Genomic DNA, 20,812 nt, shown 5'->3' with positions numbered 1-20,812 from the left:
TAATATGAAATGAAGGCCTTGCAGAAAATGAAGGAGGAAACATGATCCTTTGTAGAATCACACCACCACACGTCCTACTTCTCTATCTAGGGTGGTTGCGTTTGCTATTCTTGGAGATTCTTTTCTGTGCATTGAGCATGAGATGAAGCCAGTGATATTGTCTGCCAAGCACAATATATCCACCTACTAACACTAAATCACTCAATTTAAAATTGTACAATTATGATGCCAGTAAAGACTGCACATTCCTATTTTAAAACTGAATGCTTAAATGAAGAATCTTACATGTAGGTAGATTGGAGAGACTCAATACTCAAAATGTCCAGATGTTAAAGCTGGTAATTGGCAATTATTTCAAAAATATTTCTATAACACGTACTTTATTTTGTTCTCGAGCACGTCGTAAAGTGCTCAAGAGAGTGGAGACCAAAGATCCTGCACTCATTTTGTCTTCCTATGGGATGTTATCATTGCTTTACTTTATTCATTTATTTATTGGGGTCAACGCTAATTAATAAACATCAATATGATGTAAATGTTTCAGATTTAGCCAAAAGGCACATTTACATCTGCAGCCCCTGGGCAGGTTGATGTTGTAGATTAAAAGAAACAAACAAAGGAATGGGATTAAATGCAAAAATAGCTTTTCACATAGAGAAAATGTATGTACAGTATATGAGAAACAGTGCTGCGTTCACAACTTATCGGAAAAATGGAAATTCTAATACACCAGAATGACAACAGAAATCTAGAAAACAGGAACGAGTAACACCCACCTGAAAATCTTGTTTTTACTGACCTCCAGTGGTTTAACTTCTCACCTTGCTGCGGTGATGTAAAAGTGTGCAGCAGGACCCCGTGACATCACTATTGGACGTGGTTACAGGTGCAACCAAGTGCACTTCTGACCACACCCATCAATGATAGTGAGTGTGATAAGAGGTGAAACCGACCAGATAAGCCAGTGAAACACGGCTTTACAACATAGTGTCAAATGAATCTTTAACTTCTCACCATCTCAAAATGGAACGCAACACTAATTAATTATTTGTCAAAATACACAAAGTCCACTTTTATCTCAACATATTCATATACCTGAGTTGCTAACAATATGCTAATCAGGTATCAGTTGCTGAATATTATTAAAGCTGCAGTGAGCAATAGTTCTTATATTAAGACTTTTCATCAGGGCCTTCTCAGCTTGACACATTTATAAATGAAAGTCTCTGTTACAAACTGGAGGTTTGGGGTTTGAAAGATGGGGGTCTTTACCAGTCAGGGAGGATCTAATGAAAAACACTACTCAGTTGCATAATGTTAAATGTGGGATTTAGTGTTTTTGACTTAAAGTCTGGATATCTCAAACTCTGCTGCACAAGTCCAACACCTCTACGGGAGTGAAACACCACATTGCTGCTTTAATGACAACGCTAAAACAATACTGGTTCATATAAAACTGTGGGCAGCTCTGTTTCTGTAAGATGTCTAAATAGGTACCTCAAACCGTCCACTTGATGTTGTGGCTTTGTTTTGGGATCGTACTGCCCCCCCTAGAGGTTAGAAATATGTTTGGGCACATGAAAGCTGTTGTATACTTCTGCATACATCTGGGCTCCCCCAGTTACAGTCACGACACTAAAACACATAGTCGTCATAATCTTGCATGGTTTGAACCAAAGTGAGGTAACTTGTATTATTATATGTGACATTATCATGTAGTGCAGTAAGAATAATACACAATTTCCCTCTGAAATGTAGTGGAGTTGAAGTATAAAGTAGTAGAAAATACTCAAGTAAAGTACAAGTATCTCAAAATGTGTACTTAAGTACAGTACTTGAGTGAATGTACTTAGTTACTTTCCATCACTTTCTGGTCCCATGTAGTTTGTAGAAATATTGAATGGAAACGTTAGCTTCACTACGGGAAAATATGATATCACTCCGGACAGAAAGTCGACATATGTGAGAAACAAAATGAAGTCTGAAGACGTAATTCGCTTCTGGATAATACATAAAGAACAAGAACAACGTTTGATTAAGTTTGAACAGCTGTATGTGAACGAATCACGGAGTGCTGAGGTCACGGAGTTGGAGCGTTGATAATTCCCACCGTCCACCTGAACTTGAACGCACCTCTGCGATCTACCCGCCCATCTGGAGGTCATCTGACGCAACAGTTTCGATTTTATTGGTCCCTGACACCTGTCAATCACAAACTCACCACGTGGTTGATAATAACATGGGTGGGCTCGAGGGGGCGGTGGTGGACTGTCAGCGATTATTTGGAAAAATGTAGCTACGCATGGATGAAGTTAAGTAATGATTCATCTCGCGGGCTTAAACGTTAAATTGTGCTTTAGAAAACAGCGTCAGTATATCAGTTAACACAACCGGAGCTCGACGGGTGACCTTTGGTTGTCGTCGCTGTGTCGGTGCGAGCGACCCGGGGAGGAGCGGTTAAAGAAACGTTAGCTAGTTTAGCTTCGTAACGGTAGCCATCAGGAAGAAGTGTCACCGCCTGCACCAGCTCTCTCAATAGGGACGAGGAGAGCCAGTCTGCGGCCATGGCTGCCCTTGGTAACTCGGGGGCCATTTCCAGTCCCATGGTGATTCTGGCGCCCAAGACTAAAACGAAAAAGAAACACTTCGTACAGCAGAAAGTGAAGGTGTTTCGGGCTAGCGACCCCGTCCTGAGCGTCTTCATGTGGGGCGTCAATCACTCGGTGAGTCAGTGGAAGCTAACGTTGCAGAACATGCTAACGTTAACGCTTCGGAGAGGAACCACAACGCATCTGTGCCATGTCGGTTTAGCTAGCTCCGTTAGCAGTAGCGTTAGCAAGTGTTACAGCGAAATCTGTGACCCGTCAGATTCTGTGACACTAGAGGGTCAGCTATAGAAAAAACACTGATGTTTTGACCAAATACCGACAGGTGGAGTGCTGCGGATCTACAGACAGACCCGCACACCTCTGGCCACCTGTTTCAGCTACACAGCTACCAAAATATATGATCAGATGTGAATATTATGGGGTCACAATTTTTATTAACAGCTATTAATATGCTATTATCTAATGCTAATACATATTTGTTAACAGCTCTCAAGTAAGGGGTCATGGTAAACACACCTTTGCAGTGCTACTGCTGAAATAACTCATAATTTACCAGTCTGTTGGGAGAAAAAATGCAGCATAACGGGTGTAACATCATCCACCGCGGTTACTGAGTGGTTTTGACTAACAGTAGAGTGTCAGTGAAGAAGCCCAGTCAGTATTGAAGTATTATAAACCATGCTACCAAATATTCAAACGCAAAAATTATAGTCTAGATCTGCAGTTGATTGACAGAAAATTAAGCTGCAACAATTTTGAACTTGACAATTTGCTGCTTTTTCTTTTATTGTATCCTAGTAAATTAAATATATTAAGTTTTTGGACTGATGGTTGGACAAAACAAGACATTTGACGATATCTAGGAAATTGTGATGGACATTTTTTGTCAGTTTTCTGATGTTTTATAGGTAATTCAAGGATTTAATCGGCAGATTACAGCTGCATTTATTATTTTCATGATCGATTTAATCCGTCGTTTATGTTAACCATTAATCGATTGTCAGTTCCTAGAGCCCAGACATTCAGTTTACAATAATATAAAACTGAGAAAGCAGAAAATATGACACATTCTGGAACCAGAGAACAGATGTGTTTGCTTGCTTAATTGATCATCAACATAGTTACAGATTAATTTTCTTTTGATTGACAAAACGATCAATGCTCTAATGGTTTCAACTCTACTGCAGATTAGTTGATGGTACAAGTAAAAGTGTGTTGCAGCCCTATTTTAGGCACTATTGTGGGCTGTTAAATGATTGTCTTTTAGCAATTATTTCCTGTCTTTCAGATCAATGATCTCAACCAGGTGCCTGTTCCTGTCATGCTGCTGCCTGATGACTTTAAAGCCAACACCAAGATCAAAGTCAACAACCACCTCTTCAACAAGTAAGACAAAGTATATAGTGAAGCAGGAAGGATTGAAATGTAAATAAAGTAGAAACCATCCGGCAATGGGATCACACCATCCACGACTCCCGTCAACGTGTTGACGTGACCACACCTACATACAACACATACTGGGATACAGTGATCCGCGACTTAAAACGAATGAGGGCCAGGGGCGTAAAGTGGGCGTATAAACACCACGCAGACTCACAAGGTGAAAGCAACGGCAGGCGGCTGGTAATAAGACACGTGCCAGACATCGTCTTGGTGGCCTCTGATGCTTTCGTGAAACTTGTTCCTGATAGATAAAAACAGCGGCAGTTAGCTCTTGTTGTGCCTGACTTGCAGAAGAACATAAACAGATGGACAAAGTCCTGAAGTCTGTGTTGGACTGTAGAGTTTGACAGATGTTTTGATTCTTTAAGGATCTGTCAAAGAGTACGTGAAACATCTGTTTGTGTATGTTCAGCCGGCTCCTCCTCTCCCTTTGCAGAGAAAATCTTCCAGGACATTTCAAGTTCAAAGAATACTGTCCTCAGGTCTTCCGAAATCTAAGGGAACGTTTTGGTATTGAGGATCTGGACTATCAGGTATGTGATGTACTGATGTACAACTCAGTATGCAGACGTCCTCCTGCATCTGATGTCACTTTGTTGTCTGACAATTGTAAATACAAAGGGATGTATGTATAAGAGCTCATTTTGCTTAATAATGACGATAATCAGGATCTCTACACGTCCCTGTGTGCTTTCGGTTTCCTGTCCTCCAGGTTTCGTTGACCCGCAGCCCACCAATGAGGAGTGTTGATGACCAGGGGGAGGGTCTGCTCCTCAACTCCTACGATCGTACGCTGGTCATCAAGCAAATCTCCAGCGAGGATGTTGCAGACATGCACAGCATCTTGTCTGAGTATCACCAGGTAAGGTTGGGATGGTTAAAGGAAAAGTCCGTAAATATTCTATATTTTTCTTACTGACAACAAATATCATGAAAAGACCAAAACCAACAATTTGTTAATCTTATCTCGCAATCATTTCTAACTTCTCTGCTGTGGCACTCATGCCCAAGCTCATTGGTTCCTACTGAAGATGGACTGTAAATCTAATAAATGTGTCACAGATATATAGTTTAATTCAGGGCCGGGGCGATGTATGGAATTCAATTGATTAATTCAAATTTTTCTTTTTGTACAAAGTGAATTAGTGTGCAGACCTTTCTGCTCTGTCTGTGCTGAAACTGATATTCAAACTGGATGTCCTTGCTCTACTTAGTTGAAGTGTTTGGGATATGGGATAACCTATATTTTTTAAATATGCATAACAATGACGGCTGTACAGATGGTTCAGATCTCGCCCATGAAGTCCTAAAAGATATGATGTTTTAGTCATGTTTTAGCCTTCTATCATTTGCATCCATCCTATATGTTTTGGCCAGAATTTCCCAAAAACAGCTGGTCACTGTAGTTTTAGCAAATGTTACTCAAACAGGAGGAAATGGTGCATTTGTTGGGATTGGCATTTTAAAATGCGGATTAATACCACATTTGTTGCTCTAGTAAGTATTTGGGACAGCAGGACGGTGTATGTGGGGTTGAATCAAAATCAACTACAGTGTGTGTGTGTGTGTGTGTGTGTGTGTTCATGGTGATGAAGGAACATGTCACCCAGTGCAACAGAGTGGCTTATTGACATTTGTTGACACGAAGGAAAACATAGACTATCACATTCAGAGACATTCAAAGCTCACACATGACCTTGTGTGTACTGTGAGATTATGTGTTTATTATTGCTAATTGATTGAATTTTAATCTGGACCAAGAGCTGGCGAAGAGCTGCAGGATGTTGTCGCAGCTGTTGCAGTGAAACTCGGGTCTAACTCGGTCTCCCTATGAGCATCTCGAATCTGAATCCTGTCTCCTCAGTCTGGTTTCATTCAATCATTCCCTCAGTCATTCATTCGAGGTTTGCCTGTCAGTCTCCAGGCATGTTACCATGACACACAGAGCCAGGATCACCTCCTGTCTGCTTTACTGAACTGTGTATAAAGCTTCACATCTGTGCCGCTGTGTGCCCTACTTACAATATTTTCTCTTTAACCTTTGTTTGGACCTTTTTGTAGCTAAAAGCTCTGGAGAGCGTTTGTCATAGAGTTCCTAAAATGAGCACTTCCTGGGGGATTTTTTATTTTATTTTTCTACCTCATAGGTGAGGGAAGTCGACCCAAATATGACTATTTTTAGATTTAACGCCTTGCCGGGAGCAGCAAAGTGGTGCAGTGAGTAGGAAGACAGCTACGTATTCAACCCGAGGACGGCGAACATCTGTCCTGCTGAAGTGTCCTTGAGCAAGAACCTAAATTTGGCTTTAAGGTGCTTATCTCAAACTGAAGCTGACTGCTGACCTCCCTGTGGGGAAAGCTAAACTGAATGAGAATATCCCTCTGTGCACAGAACAAAACAGAGCCTCTCATCATCAAGGTTAGCCGACGTTACAGCGCTACTGAGGTGGGGAACAGAACAAATGCTCTCTTATGTTTGTTTGTTAAAGATATTCAAATGTTCATATCCACACATCTATGTTCATGTAAATAGTGGAGTACATTTGTAGGAGAGATAAGAGTGAGGTGACATACTTTGACCTCTATTTTGTTTGTTTCTGTTGGGTTTTATTTCACATTTGCTGCCCTGGTCTGCTATCAGTGTTCATGTTTGTGTGGCTGAGTCTCGTGGATACTTCAAAACTAGGTCTCACTTCAGGCTAAACACACCACTGAGTAAACTTTTGGCTGCTTTGAGCTCTTATTGGAATGTGTAGCCTGTGGTTACACAGCCTACATAGAACTGGGAGGGAGATGAGGAAAATGGCAGCTCTGTTTCGGAGTGTTTTTTTAATTCACTTGGCCCTGAATGAACTCATTGTTGTCCGAGCTCCTGCGTTGGCATCGCACAGTTTCTTTCATTCATCTTCGCAGTTTGCAGGTTGCAGTTTACATTATGTCAGTTTTCTTGTCAACATTTAGTTTCAGCGGTTCACGTTTGGCGTGCTGAGCGTCTGTTTTCACATTAACCAAAATGAAATACTGAATTACTTAGATGTGTTTGTTATTTTAATCTTAATCATCTCTGCCAAAGAACTGAATATTGAGATGCTCTGTTAAAACCGGTCAGACATGAGGGCTTTGCTGTAGACGGCTTTATCGTTGTTGTACTTTTGGCTTTTAGGCATTATTTGGTTGAATTTTCAGAACGTTGAGGATCAGGTTTTGTGTTTTTTGGCAGGTGTAGGGATTTGATCTTGAGAACCAGCTTTTCAAACTTTGGATCCAACCACTTAATGTCTGTATTGTTTTTGCACTTCATAATTTTACGACAGCCTCTGAAGGCCAAATCCGTAAACTTGGCATCTTATGTCCTGATGAAAGATATTGGGCTGTTAGACTGAAAACTATCATAACGTTTATTGAGATGTTTAATCGTCGTTGTTGTCAATTAGGGAGTTTCAAAACAGAATATATGAATCACTGTATGTATGAGTTAATCTTCTTGTGCGTCAATTGAAAACAAATTCATAGATAAAGTAAACGGATGAGAATCTTCATAGCAATGCAGTTGAAGTTGTGCAGCTCATTATACCGCAACATTTCAAAAAGTCTTAAAGGTGTAGCTACCTTTGTATAAATGATTTACAAATATCATGTCATGGTACAGTATATATTGTCAAATCACCCAAACCAGGCTACATGTTTACATTTGATTACAGATTGTCCCAGTGCTGGATTGATGGCACCATTAGTTTTGTTGGTTTATGCAGTCTTTATTATGTTTGAGTTGGAGCTACAACGATTAGTCGATTAGTTATTTTCAAGCAAAAATGCCAAATATTTCTTGGTTCCAGCGTCTCAGTTACCAGTCACCAACCGCCTCACCAGCACAATCCAACACAAACATATTCAGGTGCCCCGTCCAACAAGTAGGAGTTACTGGTGCAGTGACAAAAACGTGATCCCTGATCAGCTCTCAACACCTTCCAATTGTTGTCACCGGGGCTCCTGGCTAATCCTGAAGCACAGTAGCTATGGTGAGTGTTTTTCCACTGTGCCAGAAGCCAGGTGGTTAGAAATGAAATCGTTGCACAAAACAAAAACAGTGTTTGGACTTAGAGCGATGTCTCTTAACATCCTGCCCAGTGTGTTTCAGGGGAGCCTGAATGAGGCCAGTCTGAAGTGGGAGTCTATTTTAACTGCGAATGCTGAACGCGGCTAAAATCTAAATCTGGAGTGACCTTTAGATATGGCCTAATCTAATGTTCATGGGTTAATCTGTCATCTGTGAATCTGTCTTCTACTCTATTTGACTGTTTAACTGTGAGCGTGCCCATGACCGTGTTCCACTTTCAGCACCTGACATGCAAATCCACTGTTGTTTCCTCTCTGCAGCACATAGTGAAGTGTCACGGCAGCACCCTGCTGCCTCAGTTCCTGGGCATGTACCGGGTGAGCGTGGACAACGAGGAGACCTACCTGATCGTCATGAGGAACATGTTCAGCCACAGACTGGTGGTACACAGGAAGTACGACCTGAAGGTGAGGGGGAACTGCTCGCCAAACAGTCTGACCTTTTAATCGCACATCCCACTTCTCGCCACTGAAATGTGGAAGTCATACAGAAACAGGTTTTCTCTAACATGGCCCAGAGCTGCAACCTGTTTATTCACACACTTCAGACCAGAAATGTCTTAATACTCAGAAATAAGTACAGCTGTAGAATACGGAAAGTAAAAAATAACCAATAAGAAGTATAGAAACTGTACAAGAGCAATTAAACTCAAAATTACAAGGCAAGAGTGAAGTGACACAAACAGTCTCCACCAGATATAATGCATATAATATGATTAAGTAATGATACTCAGTGTTTGCCTGTATTAATATAGAAATATATTGTAGTATATAATGTAATAAAACATTATAGTATATTAAAGTGTGGGATAGTATAATATAAAATAAACAAGTATAGTAAATATAGTGAGTTTTCAGGCAGAATGTATCACAATATTTACAACAGTGTGTTCTTGCAGGGCTCTCTGGTGGCTCGTGAAGCAAGTGACAAGGAAAGGGTAAAAGAAACATCTTTCCTTTTATCCATTTTACATCATTATGGAGGCCGTCTCCTCTTTATATCCCACATGTCCGGCTAAAGATGCATTTTATTCCTAAAGGGGAAAGAGCTTCCTACCTTCAAGGACATGGACTTCAGGAACAACATGCAGAAGGTGTATGTAACCGAGGAGCAGAAGGAGAAGCTCATGGAGAAACTCAACAGAGACGTGGAGGTGGGTGACCTGGTCTTTAAATGTGACACCTCACTGTTGTTGCACGCCTCCACCACACAGCGGCAGCATCAGCACATCAGGGACGCACCACTCCTGTGAGGCCATTTTGGCAGCATGAGGGTGGATGTGAAACTAATTTATTAGTGAAGGAGGTAAAGTTAGATATTCTGGGTGTAGGGTACGCACATCCAGAAAACCTCTACAGGTGCTGAATCAAAAAGCCAAAAGATCTGTTTCGGTTTAACATAGACCTTCGTCAGGCGTTGTCAAATTGACTTCACAGAACAGAACAACTCAAGCTGGACCAATCAGTGCAGAGCTTGACAACACCATCTGATGCTCCCACATGGGGGGACAAAACATGCCTCTATGGAAAGAAACATCAGGATCAATATTATACAGGCACATATTAAATCCAACACATCAGAAGTTGAGTCACATCTATCCTAAATCACAGAAATCATCCAGAATTATCATGAAAACTAAGCTAATAATGATTGTTTTATCTTCTAAGATAGTAAACTGAATATCTTTGTGTTTTGGACTGTTGGACAGGCAAAACAAAGCATTTGAAGACAACAGGCTCGGGAGATTGTTATTTGATATCAAATCCTCACATTTCAGAAGCTGGAAGCAGATCATTTTGGTTATTTATGCATAAGAAATTACTTCAAGGATCACTTGATTATCAAAATTGCTTTTCTGTCGATCAATTAATCAACTGATTGTTTCAGCTCTAGTTAATTTAATGACATTCTTTTCCTTCTATCTCTCTCACAGTTAATCAGCGTTCTTATTAAACTTTGCTAAAAAAAGCTTCTTAGCAAATGTCCCTCTCCCATTTTGCCCAGTTTCTGGTGAAGCTGAAGATCATGGACTACAGCCTGCTGCTCGGCATCCACGATGTGGGTCGAGCCGAACGGGAGGAGGAGGAGGGCGAGGAGGTTTCCAACGAGGAAGAACCGGAGGCGGAGAACGGCCTGGCTCCGGGCCCTACGGTGGGCTCTTATGGCACCTCTCCAGAGGGAATCGCCGGCTACATGTCCGCCTGCAAACCTCTGGGGCCCGGGGAGTTCGACCCCTATGTGGACGTGTACGCAGTCGGGAGCTGCACAGGTGAAGATTTGTTTTTTTTAAAAATGGATTTGTTTTAGGTAGGGATACACTGATCCGACTTCTTCTCTCCTGATACAGATTCTAAAACTTAAACTCTGGATGTCTTCTGATTTATGACTAAATACCCGCGAAACGAATGGCTTTCCCATCAGCCTCAGCTGTACTGTGTTTCGTGCTAATAGGAAATCTGAAAATTATTCTGCTGCTATTTTGATAATCGAATAATGGTTTTACTTTTCAAGCAGAAATGCCAAAAATTTGCTGTCTGCAGCTCCTGAACTGTGACGATTTGCTGCTACATAAATTGAGTTTGGCCTGTTGAACATACAGTGCATCCGGAAAGTATTCACAGCGCTTCACTTTTTCCACATTTTGTTATGTTGCAGCCTTATACCAAAATGGATTAAATTCATTTTTTTCCTCAAAATTCTACACACAACAACCCATAATGACAACGTGAAAAAAGTTTATTTGAGATTTTTGCAAATTTATTAAAAATAAAAAACCTGAGAAATCACATGTACATAAGTATTCACAGCCTTTGCTCAATACTTTGTTGATGCACCTTTGGCAGCAATTACAGCCTCAAGTCTTTTTGAATATGATGCCACAAGCTTGGCACACCTATCTTTGGGCAGTTTCACCCATTCCTCTTTGCAGCACCTCTCAAGCTCCATCAGGTTGGATGGGAAGCGTCGGTGCACAGCCATTTTCAGATCTCTCCAGAGATGTTCAATCGGATTCAAGTCTGGGCTCTGGCTGGGCCACTCAAGGACATTCACAGAGTTGTCCTGAAGCCACTCCTTTGATATCTTGGCTGTGTGCTTAGGGTCGTTGTCCTGCTGAAAGATAAACCGTCGCCCCAGTCTGAGGTCAAGAGCGCTCTGGAGCAGGTTTTCATCCAGGATGTCTCTGTACTTTGCTGCATTCATCTTTCCCTCTATCCTGACTAGTCTCCCAGTTCCTGCCGCTGAAAAACATCCCCACAGCATGATGCTGCCACCACCATGCTTCACTGTAGGGATGGTATTGGCCTGGTGATGAGCGGTGCCTGGTTTCCTCCAAACGTGACGCCTGGCATTCACACCAAAGAGTTCAATCTTTGTCTCATCAGACCAGAGAATTTTGTTTCTCATGGTCTGAGAGTCCTTCAGGTGCCTTTTGGCAAACTCCAGGCGGGCTGCTATGTGCCTTTTACTAAGGAGTGGCTTCCGTCTGGCCACTCTACCATACAGGCCTGATTGGTGGATTGCTGCAGAGATGGTTGTCCTTCTGGAAGGTTCTCCTCTCTCCACAGAGGAACTCTGGAGCTCTGACAGAGTGACCATCGGGTTCTTGGTCACCTCCCTGACTAAGGCCCTTCTCCCCCGATTACTCAGTTTAGATGGCCGGCCAGCTCTAGGAAGAGTCCTGGTGGTTCCGAACTTCTTCCACTTACGAATGATGGAGGCCACTGTGCTCATTGGGACCTTCAAAGCAGCAGAAATTTTTCTGTAACCTTCCCCAGATTTGTGCCTCGAGACAATCCTGTCTCGGAGGTCTACAGACAATTCCTTTGACTTCATGCTTGGTTTGTGCTCTGACATGCACTGTCAACTGTGGGACCTTATATAGACAGGTGTGTGCCTTTCCAAATCATGTCCAATCAACTGAATTTACCACAGGTGGACTCCAATTAAGCTGCAGAAACATCTCAAGGATGATCAGTGGAAACAGGATGCACCTGAGCTCAATTTTGAGCTTCATGGCAAAGGCTGTGAATACTTATGTACATGTGATTTCTTAGTTTTTTATTTTTAATAAATTTGCAAAAATTTCAAAAAAACTTTTTTCACATTGTCATTATGGGGTGTTGTGTGTAGAATTTTGAGGAAAAAAATTAATTTAATCCATTTTGGAATAAGGGTGTAACATAACAAAATGTGGAAAAAGTGAAGCGCCGTGAATACTTTCCGGATGCACTGTAACAAGACATTTGAAGACGTCACTTTGGAAAACGGATTTTTCACAATTTTCAAACATTTTATAGACAAACGTTCATTGATTAATCAACAAAATAATCTGCAGATTAATCATTAATGAAAACAGTCGTTAGTTGCAGCGTGTCCAAAGAAATGATCTGTTTGTCGTAAATGTTCCTCTGAAGTCTTCTACACACAGTATGTCTGTGTGTTCAGCTCCACTGTCATCATCCAGGTCATCTGGAAAATAATAATGATGAAGTTTTAGAGGTTTTGATGTTCATTTATTAACACGGAGCTTTTATCTTGGTGATTGTTCTACGAGGCCGACGCTGCCAATACAATGCTGTCAGTACAGGCCTAAGCTAACGGTAACATAACCCTGACTGTTCTCTGCCTTTCATCTCAGGAGCCCCGCAGAGGGAGGTCTATTTCATGGGCCTGATTGACGTACTTACTCAGTACGACACCAAGAAGAAAGCAGCTCATGCAGCAAAAACTGTCAAACACGGGGTGAGTAGCACCAAGAGAGGAAGGAAAGAGGTGGAGGGCTGCTGTCAAGCCGTCCAAAACATGAGCTTGTACCTGTTGTGATGTTTGCTCTCGCGTCGAGTCATGAAGTGTACGATGTGTACAGATGATGCTGATGACCTTTCTTTGCTCTTTGTCTCCCTCTCCTCTCTCTTTGCTGCAGGCTGGTGCTGAAATCTCCACCGTCCACCCCGAGCAGTACGCCAAACGATTTCGCGACTTCATCTCAAACATTTTTGCGTAACACGCGCTGCCGGAGGTCGATCCAACTGACAGCTCCAAGTCTATTTTACCATTGACCAAAAAATAGTATGCACACGCGGATCACTATTTAAAATGTGGTGATCTGGGGCAAGACTACTTACGTTCTAGCAATATAATGTACTACTTCTGATGCATATATTTATTTTTAAGATTTAAGATGCATTTCTTATAGATATTAAGCACTCTTAACGGAATAACTCTGGAGCAGTAGGGTACATGGAAACAAACTGCTGTTGATCAGTGTTCAAAGTGTTAGACCACTTTAGTGTGAGATCAAATATTTTTTTTTTTTTTTTTTGAGTCACTTTTGTCCCCCATGCATGAACTTAACTTAAAGGAAGACTCAAATTTTGGGAAGGAAGGTTAGATGAGGAGACCTCTAGTAGCACTATTGATTAGCTTTTTTTATGAGTGGGTCCCTGGAGGACGCATGTGCACAAGCTTGTGTATGCGGGTGACGTGGTACACAGTCCTGCCAGTGGTGTCGCACTATAACACTGATCTACAGGTGGCGGTAACATGCTAAGATGTGCAGCAATGTGCCAGCAAAGGCATTGAAGAAGAAGACTGCACACTAGTAAACATGGATGTAAACAATGCTGGATTTAAAATACTTAAAAGTAGATCAAACCTTTCTGTTTCATTACAAAGGAAATGTACTCAACATGTTTGTTAGAGCTCAAGGATACACGGTGTGTTTTAGTGAGTAACACTGAATGTAAACAGAACTTTTGTTTGTTTACAAGAAAACTCCTCACAGCGTCTTTAGATATGAAGCTACAGGAGGAGACGGTTAGCTTAGGTTAGCATAAATACTGGAAACAGGACAACAGCTAGCCTGGCTCTGTCTAAAGGCAACATAATCCGCCCACCTGCGCCTCTAAAGACGACAATTTGTGAGAGGTTTATGAGAGGTTGTGTGCCGCAAGGTTTTTACATTTCTGTTTTTCTACGGATTAAACAAGGGAGATATAACGTTACTTAGTGAATTTTAGAGGTGCTGGTAGGCAGATTTTGTGACCTTTTGAAGTAGCCAAGCTAGCTGCTTTGGCCTGTTTCCATTCTTTATCCTAAGCTAAGCTAACTGGCTGCTGGCTGTGGCCTTGTATTTGTATCAATCTTCTCATCTAACTCTCAGTAAGAAAGCGAATAAGCGTAGTTCCCAAAATGTCAAACTATTCCTTAAATTCTAGAATAATCTTTAATGGAGATGGGTATTAATCAAAATAATGGTAGTCTATATTATTATCTAATGACGCAGGCCATTTGAATGTTTAGTGTGCCAAATGTGTGGGATCAAGGCTTTATCCTAGCAGGATTTGCACTTTGCATACAATTGAATCAACTCTGCCGTGACAGAGCAGTTAAATTAAACACAATTTTACCACCTAAGTCTCTACTAAATTTCAAAGAAAATGTGCAGAACAGCCTTGTCAGTTGAAATGGTAAATAAATGTCTGGTATTTAGATAGAATGCACATTATAATATTTAGCCTGTAAACATTGTTGTCAGCCCTGCCTCTCGTAGTTACCACAGCCTGTAAAAGGAATGTGGGGTGGTTGACCTTTTGAGCATTTTCCTTTACCCACAGAGCTGGGCCTGCATTAATGAAGGGACTCGTCCAAATTTTAGGATCAGTCCTGCCTTTTTAATGAAGAACGTCACGTGTCGATGTATAATTCGGCATCAAAGCATTTCCTGAAAATGAGCCCAGCCATCATTATTCTGGACAGACTCCTTCTTGAACGTGGTGTAGTGTTCTGTGCATTAAAATGGCAATTGTGCGCTATGTGAATCATTGTGATAGGGTAAGGTTTAGAACAATATAGCAATAGAACTAGGAACTATTGTCTGTGTATTGTAATGACATTTGACATTTAGTGATAACAAGGGTACTGTGTAGAACATAGTTGACAATAACACTACATTTCAGTAGCTTAAGCAGTTAGCCTTAACACAGTGACGTGATACAGCATTCCAAACCACTGGCAAGGCAGCGTAGATACAGTGCGCTCTGTATGATGCCTCATCTATCCGATGATTGCACATGTTGTATTTTTGCAAATCAGCTTTTGGACCAAAATATATTTTACAAAGAATTTCTGAAAAGTGTTTGACTCATTATTATTTGCGGCATGTTCGTGTGTGATGACGCTTGGCGATAAAGCACAGAAAGACCAGACAGGTGCTTCTGTGATAGGGACAGCAATGTCGGTCGGTCGGTCCAACGTTTTGGTTGGGACAGAAATACCTCAGAAACTATTGGATGAATTGTCAAAATTTGGTTTGTACAAAATATCAATTTTGTTGAAACATTCATCGTCCCCAGATGATGAAACCTACTGACTTCGGTGATCTTCTGACTTCCTTTAGCGCCACCAGCAGGTTGGTGTTTGTGGTGTTAAGTGAAATTGCGTGGCAACTATTGGACGGCTTGCTATGAAACTTCGTACACACACATTCCTGTCCCCCTCAGGATGAGCCATCGTCGGGTCAGACATTTCCTGTAAAATGAATGACATTCCCATCAGCCTCAGCTGCTCAAATGTTAGCATGCTATCATGTTCAACTAAGATGGTGAACCTACTAAACATCATGTTAGCATGCTGACGTTAGCATTTAGCTCAAAGCACAGCCTCGTAGTACCACTTGCATGGCTGTAGACTTTCAGTGTTGTACCTACAGCCAGATGTAGCTCACTGGTAGCTAAGTGGTATTTTGGAGGTCAGAGCATCAGGTAAACTATAGGTGTTTGTCATTATAGTTGTTTTAATCCAGTCTTAGATAACATGGTGAGGGTCAGGGGCTGCTTTTTGTCTCACTCTTTCCCGAAGATGTGTTTTTGCTGACTGGTTCCTTCCTGTTTCATCAGAGGAGACAGAAATTGCTGACTGGTTCCTACTTGTTTGACCAGAAAACTTAGCGGATTTAGACAATAGGATTTGGGCAGGATGAGCAGCGAGACAGAAGGAGGACATCGTTGAAGGGGTCATTAAGCCACAAACTGCTGACGGTCCAGAGAGAGGCAGTAGGAACACCAAGTCCAGGGATCAGATCCCATTAATCAGTGTGAATCACAGCCAACACAAACGTTCCTGCGTTCTCTCCGTATGACGCTGACCTCAGTCACGACCTTAACAGTCCCCCAAGCGAGGACACATCTGGGCTCACTCACCAGGAGCTGCCCCGGTTTGCTCAGTCCACCATCCCTCGTGTTCAACCCCAAACTGCTCATGTCTCAATTAAATGTGTCAGATCAGTGGAACCAGATCTGCTCTGTCAACACCTGCGCAGTCTGAAGTGAAGCCAAAGCCGAGCGTTGAAATAATGTGAGAATGAGGATGTGTGTGTACGTCTAGGTTAAAGAGCCCCCTTCCTCAGCGATGTTGATGTGCCCCAGGCTTCCCACCAGCTCCCCTATACTCTGCCCGTCACTCACCGTGTCTCACAGCACGAGGTGGGGGGGGGGGGGGTGGCTTCCAGGCATTGTCCTCTGCTATGTGGTGCCTGTTCTTACCGTTTCTGCACCATTTCTACCAGCCGTGTACATACATACAGGATCATTCAAGGTAATTCACTGAGGAAACTCACCGTCACAGAGTTAATACAAACACTGATCATCATAACATTAACCCTCTAAGATCTGTGGGAACCAATTCACTGACCTGAGTTTTGTTGGAAACACTTGATCTGGTCTTTTATAACCCCTAAAAGAGACCCAGTCCTCATGCTGGACCAAATGTGGATCAGTACAGATGGACCCCGCACATGAATTCCACCTTTTAGGGAAAAAGTATTCAGATCCCTGACTTAAGTAAAAGTGCCCATACAACAATGTAAAAATACTCCATTACATGAAAAAATAATTCAAAATTCTACTTGACTAAAAGTACAGAAGTATTATTAACAAAATGTATTTAAAGTATTTAAAATACTGTGCAGTAAAATAATACCTATCAATGTGTAAGCAGCATTGTACTGTTGTAGCTGTTCAGGTGGTTCAGTCCAGTGGTTCCCAACCTCGGGGTCGGGCCCCTCCAAAGGGTCACCAGGAAAGTTTGAACTAATCTTTGCTTTTTTTGTGTGAAATAATAGATAATTAGACTTCTTTGGGCCTCAAACGCTTTTTTAAATTAACCCATTTAAAACATTTAAAGGGTAAAAAAGGGAAACATGAGGAGCCCAAACAAGACCGTGCATTTTATAAGGGGTCACGAAGAAGAGGGTGAATATGGTAATCATTACACCTGTGTAATATCAGCATGTTAGCATGATGTTAGCATTCAGCTCAAAGCACCGCTGTGCCTAAGTACAGCTTTACAGCGCTGCTAGCATAGCATGGCTAGCTCCTTTCCATCTTCAACATCTGTGTTAAATGTTTTTGATCTACACGTCTGTTTTTCTGTTAAATTTAAAATGGTATTGAAATAAAGAGCCGTGGAAACAAGTATTTCTGAGCAGCAGAGGGGAGAGTGGGTTCACTTTAGAGTCATCAGATATGAAACGACGGTCGGTTGTTTTTGTGTTAAGTCTTTATTCTGTTTGTACAAGTTTCTCCCTTGAGGACTGAATAGACACCTTTCTGTCTGGAAACATTTTTTTCCTCCTACAACTACAGTTAACTCGCATTCCCTTTAGCTGTGTGGGCTTCCCTGGATTTCTACACCACTCCCCACTCCCCACTGAGGATGTCCTGTTAGTGTGTGTGTGTGTGTGCGTGTGTGTCTGTGTGTGTGTGTGTGTGTGTGTGTGTGTGTGTGTTAATGAGAAATGGGAGGGTAGAAACCCCTGGCCGCTTGATTGCTCAGATAGCCCTCAACATCAGAGCTGGAAGGAGTCATCTGGTGTCTGCAGGCTTCACACAGAAAACACTCCAGAAGACAACAAGTGCTCAGGAGGGACCTGCCCTCTTCATCTCCAGTACACTCATCATCACAACAAGGTAAAGTCCAATTCTATATTTTTGGAGATGTTTCCACCTTAAATTTGTTCGTAAAAGAGGAACTCCACTGATTTTACACATCAAAGTCTGTTTGCAGGTCTTGGGGAGAACTACTGCGTATGTGAACAAGGCTGTTTGAAGCCTCTCGTGGCTCCACTGTGAAATCTGACAAATTGCCTTAAGTGATGTCACTTGAGTCAGCATCAGTTGAGACTGAAGAGTCTGAAAACAAACAAAGTCTGTGGAGTTAGAAAGAGGTGCGTTTGAAAGACCTCTGTTGCCCGCTCCTCATCTCTGCTTGAGACTAGCGGCTCGAGGCTACATTAGCCGCTACTAGCAAAACACACCCGAATCGCCGACCAAATTGTCGGCGGTTGAGTTGCATTGTGGGTAATGTAGGCACCAGGTTCTGACAAGAACGAAGAACGTGCGCAATAAGCAATCTCTGGTTCTGCTGCATTGATTTTGACACTTAAATCGGTGGAGAACTCTTTTAAATGAAGAAGGAGAATCAGGAATGCTCTCACAGCACCTCAAAATGAGACTTTTATTCTTTCTGAACTGCATGTTGTAGGTTGCGAAATGGCTTTCTGCTAACCGGTTGTGGTTTTAGTATCCACCTCTCAAAATAATTTGAGAAACTTTTCAACCCAGCACCCTCCTCCTCCTCCTGTGCTTCTGTTATGTAACGTCTGAAAACATAATCAGATTAACCCCAAAGTAAATCTGAGCTCTGTCCAGATATGAAACAGTTTTCCTCTGCTTTTCACTCCAGACCATGAGCTCTCACGAGCACAACCACTCATTGGACTACTTAAATGGCACACCATGGTTCGTCTATGAGTGCACCATCGAGCTCGATTCGGACTACCGGCGCATCGCCCTCTTCCTGATCTACCTTTTCATCTTCATGGTGGGCCTGCTGGAGAACATGCTGGTCGTCTGGGTCAACTGGCGTCGACGCCACTCGGCCAACGGGGTTCTCTTCTGCATCCTCAACGTGAGCCTGTCGGACCTGATGGTGATTGTGATCCTGCCTTTCTTCATGATGGAGGTGACCATGGACAAGGTTTGGCTGTGGGGACGCTTCCTCTGCAAGGTCACCCACCTCATCTATGTGGTCAACTTCTACAGCAGCTCCTTCTTCCTGGCCTTCATGACCCTGGAGCGCTATTTGTCCCTGGCCAAACCCACATTTCCGGCCTTCTTCCCTGTGGTGGGCCGGCGCCGCTGGGTGCTCTGTGGAGGCCTGTGGGTGCTCTCCTTGTTCCTGGCCCTGATTGAGAACGTCCACGTGGATCTTCTGGAGTGGGACGAGCCAGGCTGTTACATGCTGCCTGAGTACAGCTACACCGAATGGTTTGTCTCTGTGGCCTTCCTTTGCCTGATCTTCCAGTTCCTGGGCCCTGCTGCGGTCATCATCACCTGCAACGTGCTGATCGCTCGTGCAGTTCAAACAGCACCAGATGTGCAGGGCCGGAGAGACGTGTGGCTGGTGCACGTGTACTCCCTGGTGTTTGTCATGTGCTGGCTGCCCTACCACCTGGTCATGGTCCTGATGATCATAGATGACATTGACCCCTACATCTTCAGCTGCAACACAGTAGAAGTCCTCTACTTCTCATTCAGCGTGGTGCAGAGCCTGTCTCTTTTCCACTGCGTCGCCAACCCCATCCTCTACAACTTCCTCAGCAAGAGCTTCCGCAACAACCTGATCAACACTGTGATGAACTACATACCCAGAGAGGGAACTGTGGACCAGGTAGGAGCAGGGACCCGGCCCAACGCTCCCAACGGAGGCGGAGGCGACCCGGGGAAGCAACGCAAGTTAAGTAACGCCAGCACCAGCCAGTCTGATGTTGGATCATAAGATGAAACCGAGGTAAGAAAAGAGTAAGCTTCAGGAGCGGAACCTTTTCGAAGAAAGATTTGACAGAACTGAATCCAGTCTTGGTGCTTCAGAGTACCAGAGGCATCAACTCACTCTGGTCATAGACTCATTGTGCTGTTTGTTGCGTAACAGATGGGCTCACCAACACTTTCCTCTCATAATCCACTTCCTGTTTTTTTTCATCATGTATCTGATCACAGTTTCAAACTGAGGAAGGCAGGAAATGTTTGATGTTTTTCTCCTCAAAGCTGCTCAACTCCCACAGGAACTCATGGCAACCTCTTAAATCTCATGGCACAGAAATAGCGCCACACCAGGAATGTGCGTAAACACATCTGCCGTCTGTCCAGTGCCAGATAAGAGCTCATAAGCACATAAACATCTTGCAAATGTGAAAACGTAATTGACAAATCTAACAGATGAATTGTAGTTCACATTACTTAATGCTTATTTATCTGTTTCTGATTATTGTTGTCGTCTACATGAGCTGTAACACGGTCACATGTTAAAATGCAATAAAACTGGAGAACCTGAGTTTTGTACTTTTGTTATCATAAAAGCAGAGAGGAGCAATGAAAATGTCTGAGGACATGCATGTTTGGAAGCTTAATGTGTTTATTTTAGACGCTCTGCTGTTCTTGCACTTATCTATCTCCCTTCTCACAGTTACTGTTGATCTTTATTACATTTACTCCCATTTCTGTCTCCGTCTGGAATGTGTCACGTTCAACAGTTTAAATGATAAGAGGGCAGAAAAAAGGAAAAGGGGGCGTCAGTCCACAGA

At 42.6% G+C, this 20,812-nt stretch overlaps 2 protein-coding genes across 4 annotated transcripts; both read left to right on the top strand.

Moving 5' to 3' along the window:
• The first annotated feature begins 2,404 nt into the window (after positions 1-2,404).
• On the top strand, positions 2,405-15,296 carry pip4k2ca (phosphatidylinositol-5-phosphate 4-kinase, type II, gamma a). 3 transcript variants are annotated; one of them, XM_070910532.1, is made up of 10 exons: positions 2,405-2,723; positions 3,898-3,972; positions 4,514-4,585; positions 4,765-4,914; positions 8,430-8,576; positions 9,068-9,106; positions 9,209-9,322; positions 10,174-10,438; positions 12,809-12,912; positions 13,094-15,296. In XM_070910532.1, exons 1-10 carry the CDS (start codon positions 2,565-2,567, stop codon positions 13,172-13,174), a joined length of 1,206 nt encoding a protein of 401 aa, XP_070766633.1. In that variant the 5' UTR covers positions 2,405-2,564; the 3' UTR covers positions 13,175-15,296. The 3 variants fall into 3 exon arrangements, with proteins under 3 accessions (XP_070766633.1, XP_070766632.1, XP_070766634.1); XM_070910531.1 differs by having other exon boundaries at positions 3,898-3,995; positions 4,489-4,585; XM_070910533.1 differs by lacking the exon at positions 4,765-4,914 and having other exon boundaries at positions 3,898-3,995; positions 4,489-4,585.
• Positions 15,297-17,928: 2,632 nt separating this feature from the next.
• Positions 17,929-20,562, top strand: gpr182 (G protein-coupled receptor 182). The gene is given in 3 exon segments (XM_070910826.1): positions 17,929-18,123; positions 18,126-18,137; positions 18,913-20,562. Coding segments are annotated over 3 exon segments (1,272 nt in total). The 5' UTR covers positions 17,929-17,958; the 3' UTR covers positions 20,008-20,562.
• The last annotated feature ends 250 nt before the right edge of the window (positions 20,563-20,812 follow it).

This window comes from Enoplosus armatus, chromosome 8 (assembly GCF_043641665.1).
Source record: "Enoplosus armatus isolate fEnoArm2 chromosome 8, fEnoArm2.hap1, whole genome shotgun sequence".
NCBI classification, from domain to species: Eukaryota; Metazoa; Chordata; class Actinopteri; order Centrarchiformes; family Enoplosidae; genus Enoplosus; species Enoplosus armatus.
The sequence above is the reverse complement of the archived record's forward strand: the minus strand, read 5'-3'. Positions and strand labels throughout refer to the sequence as shown.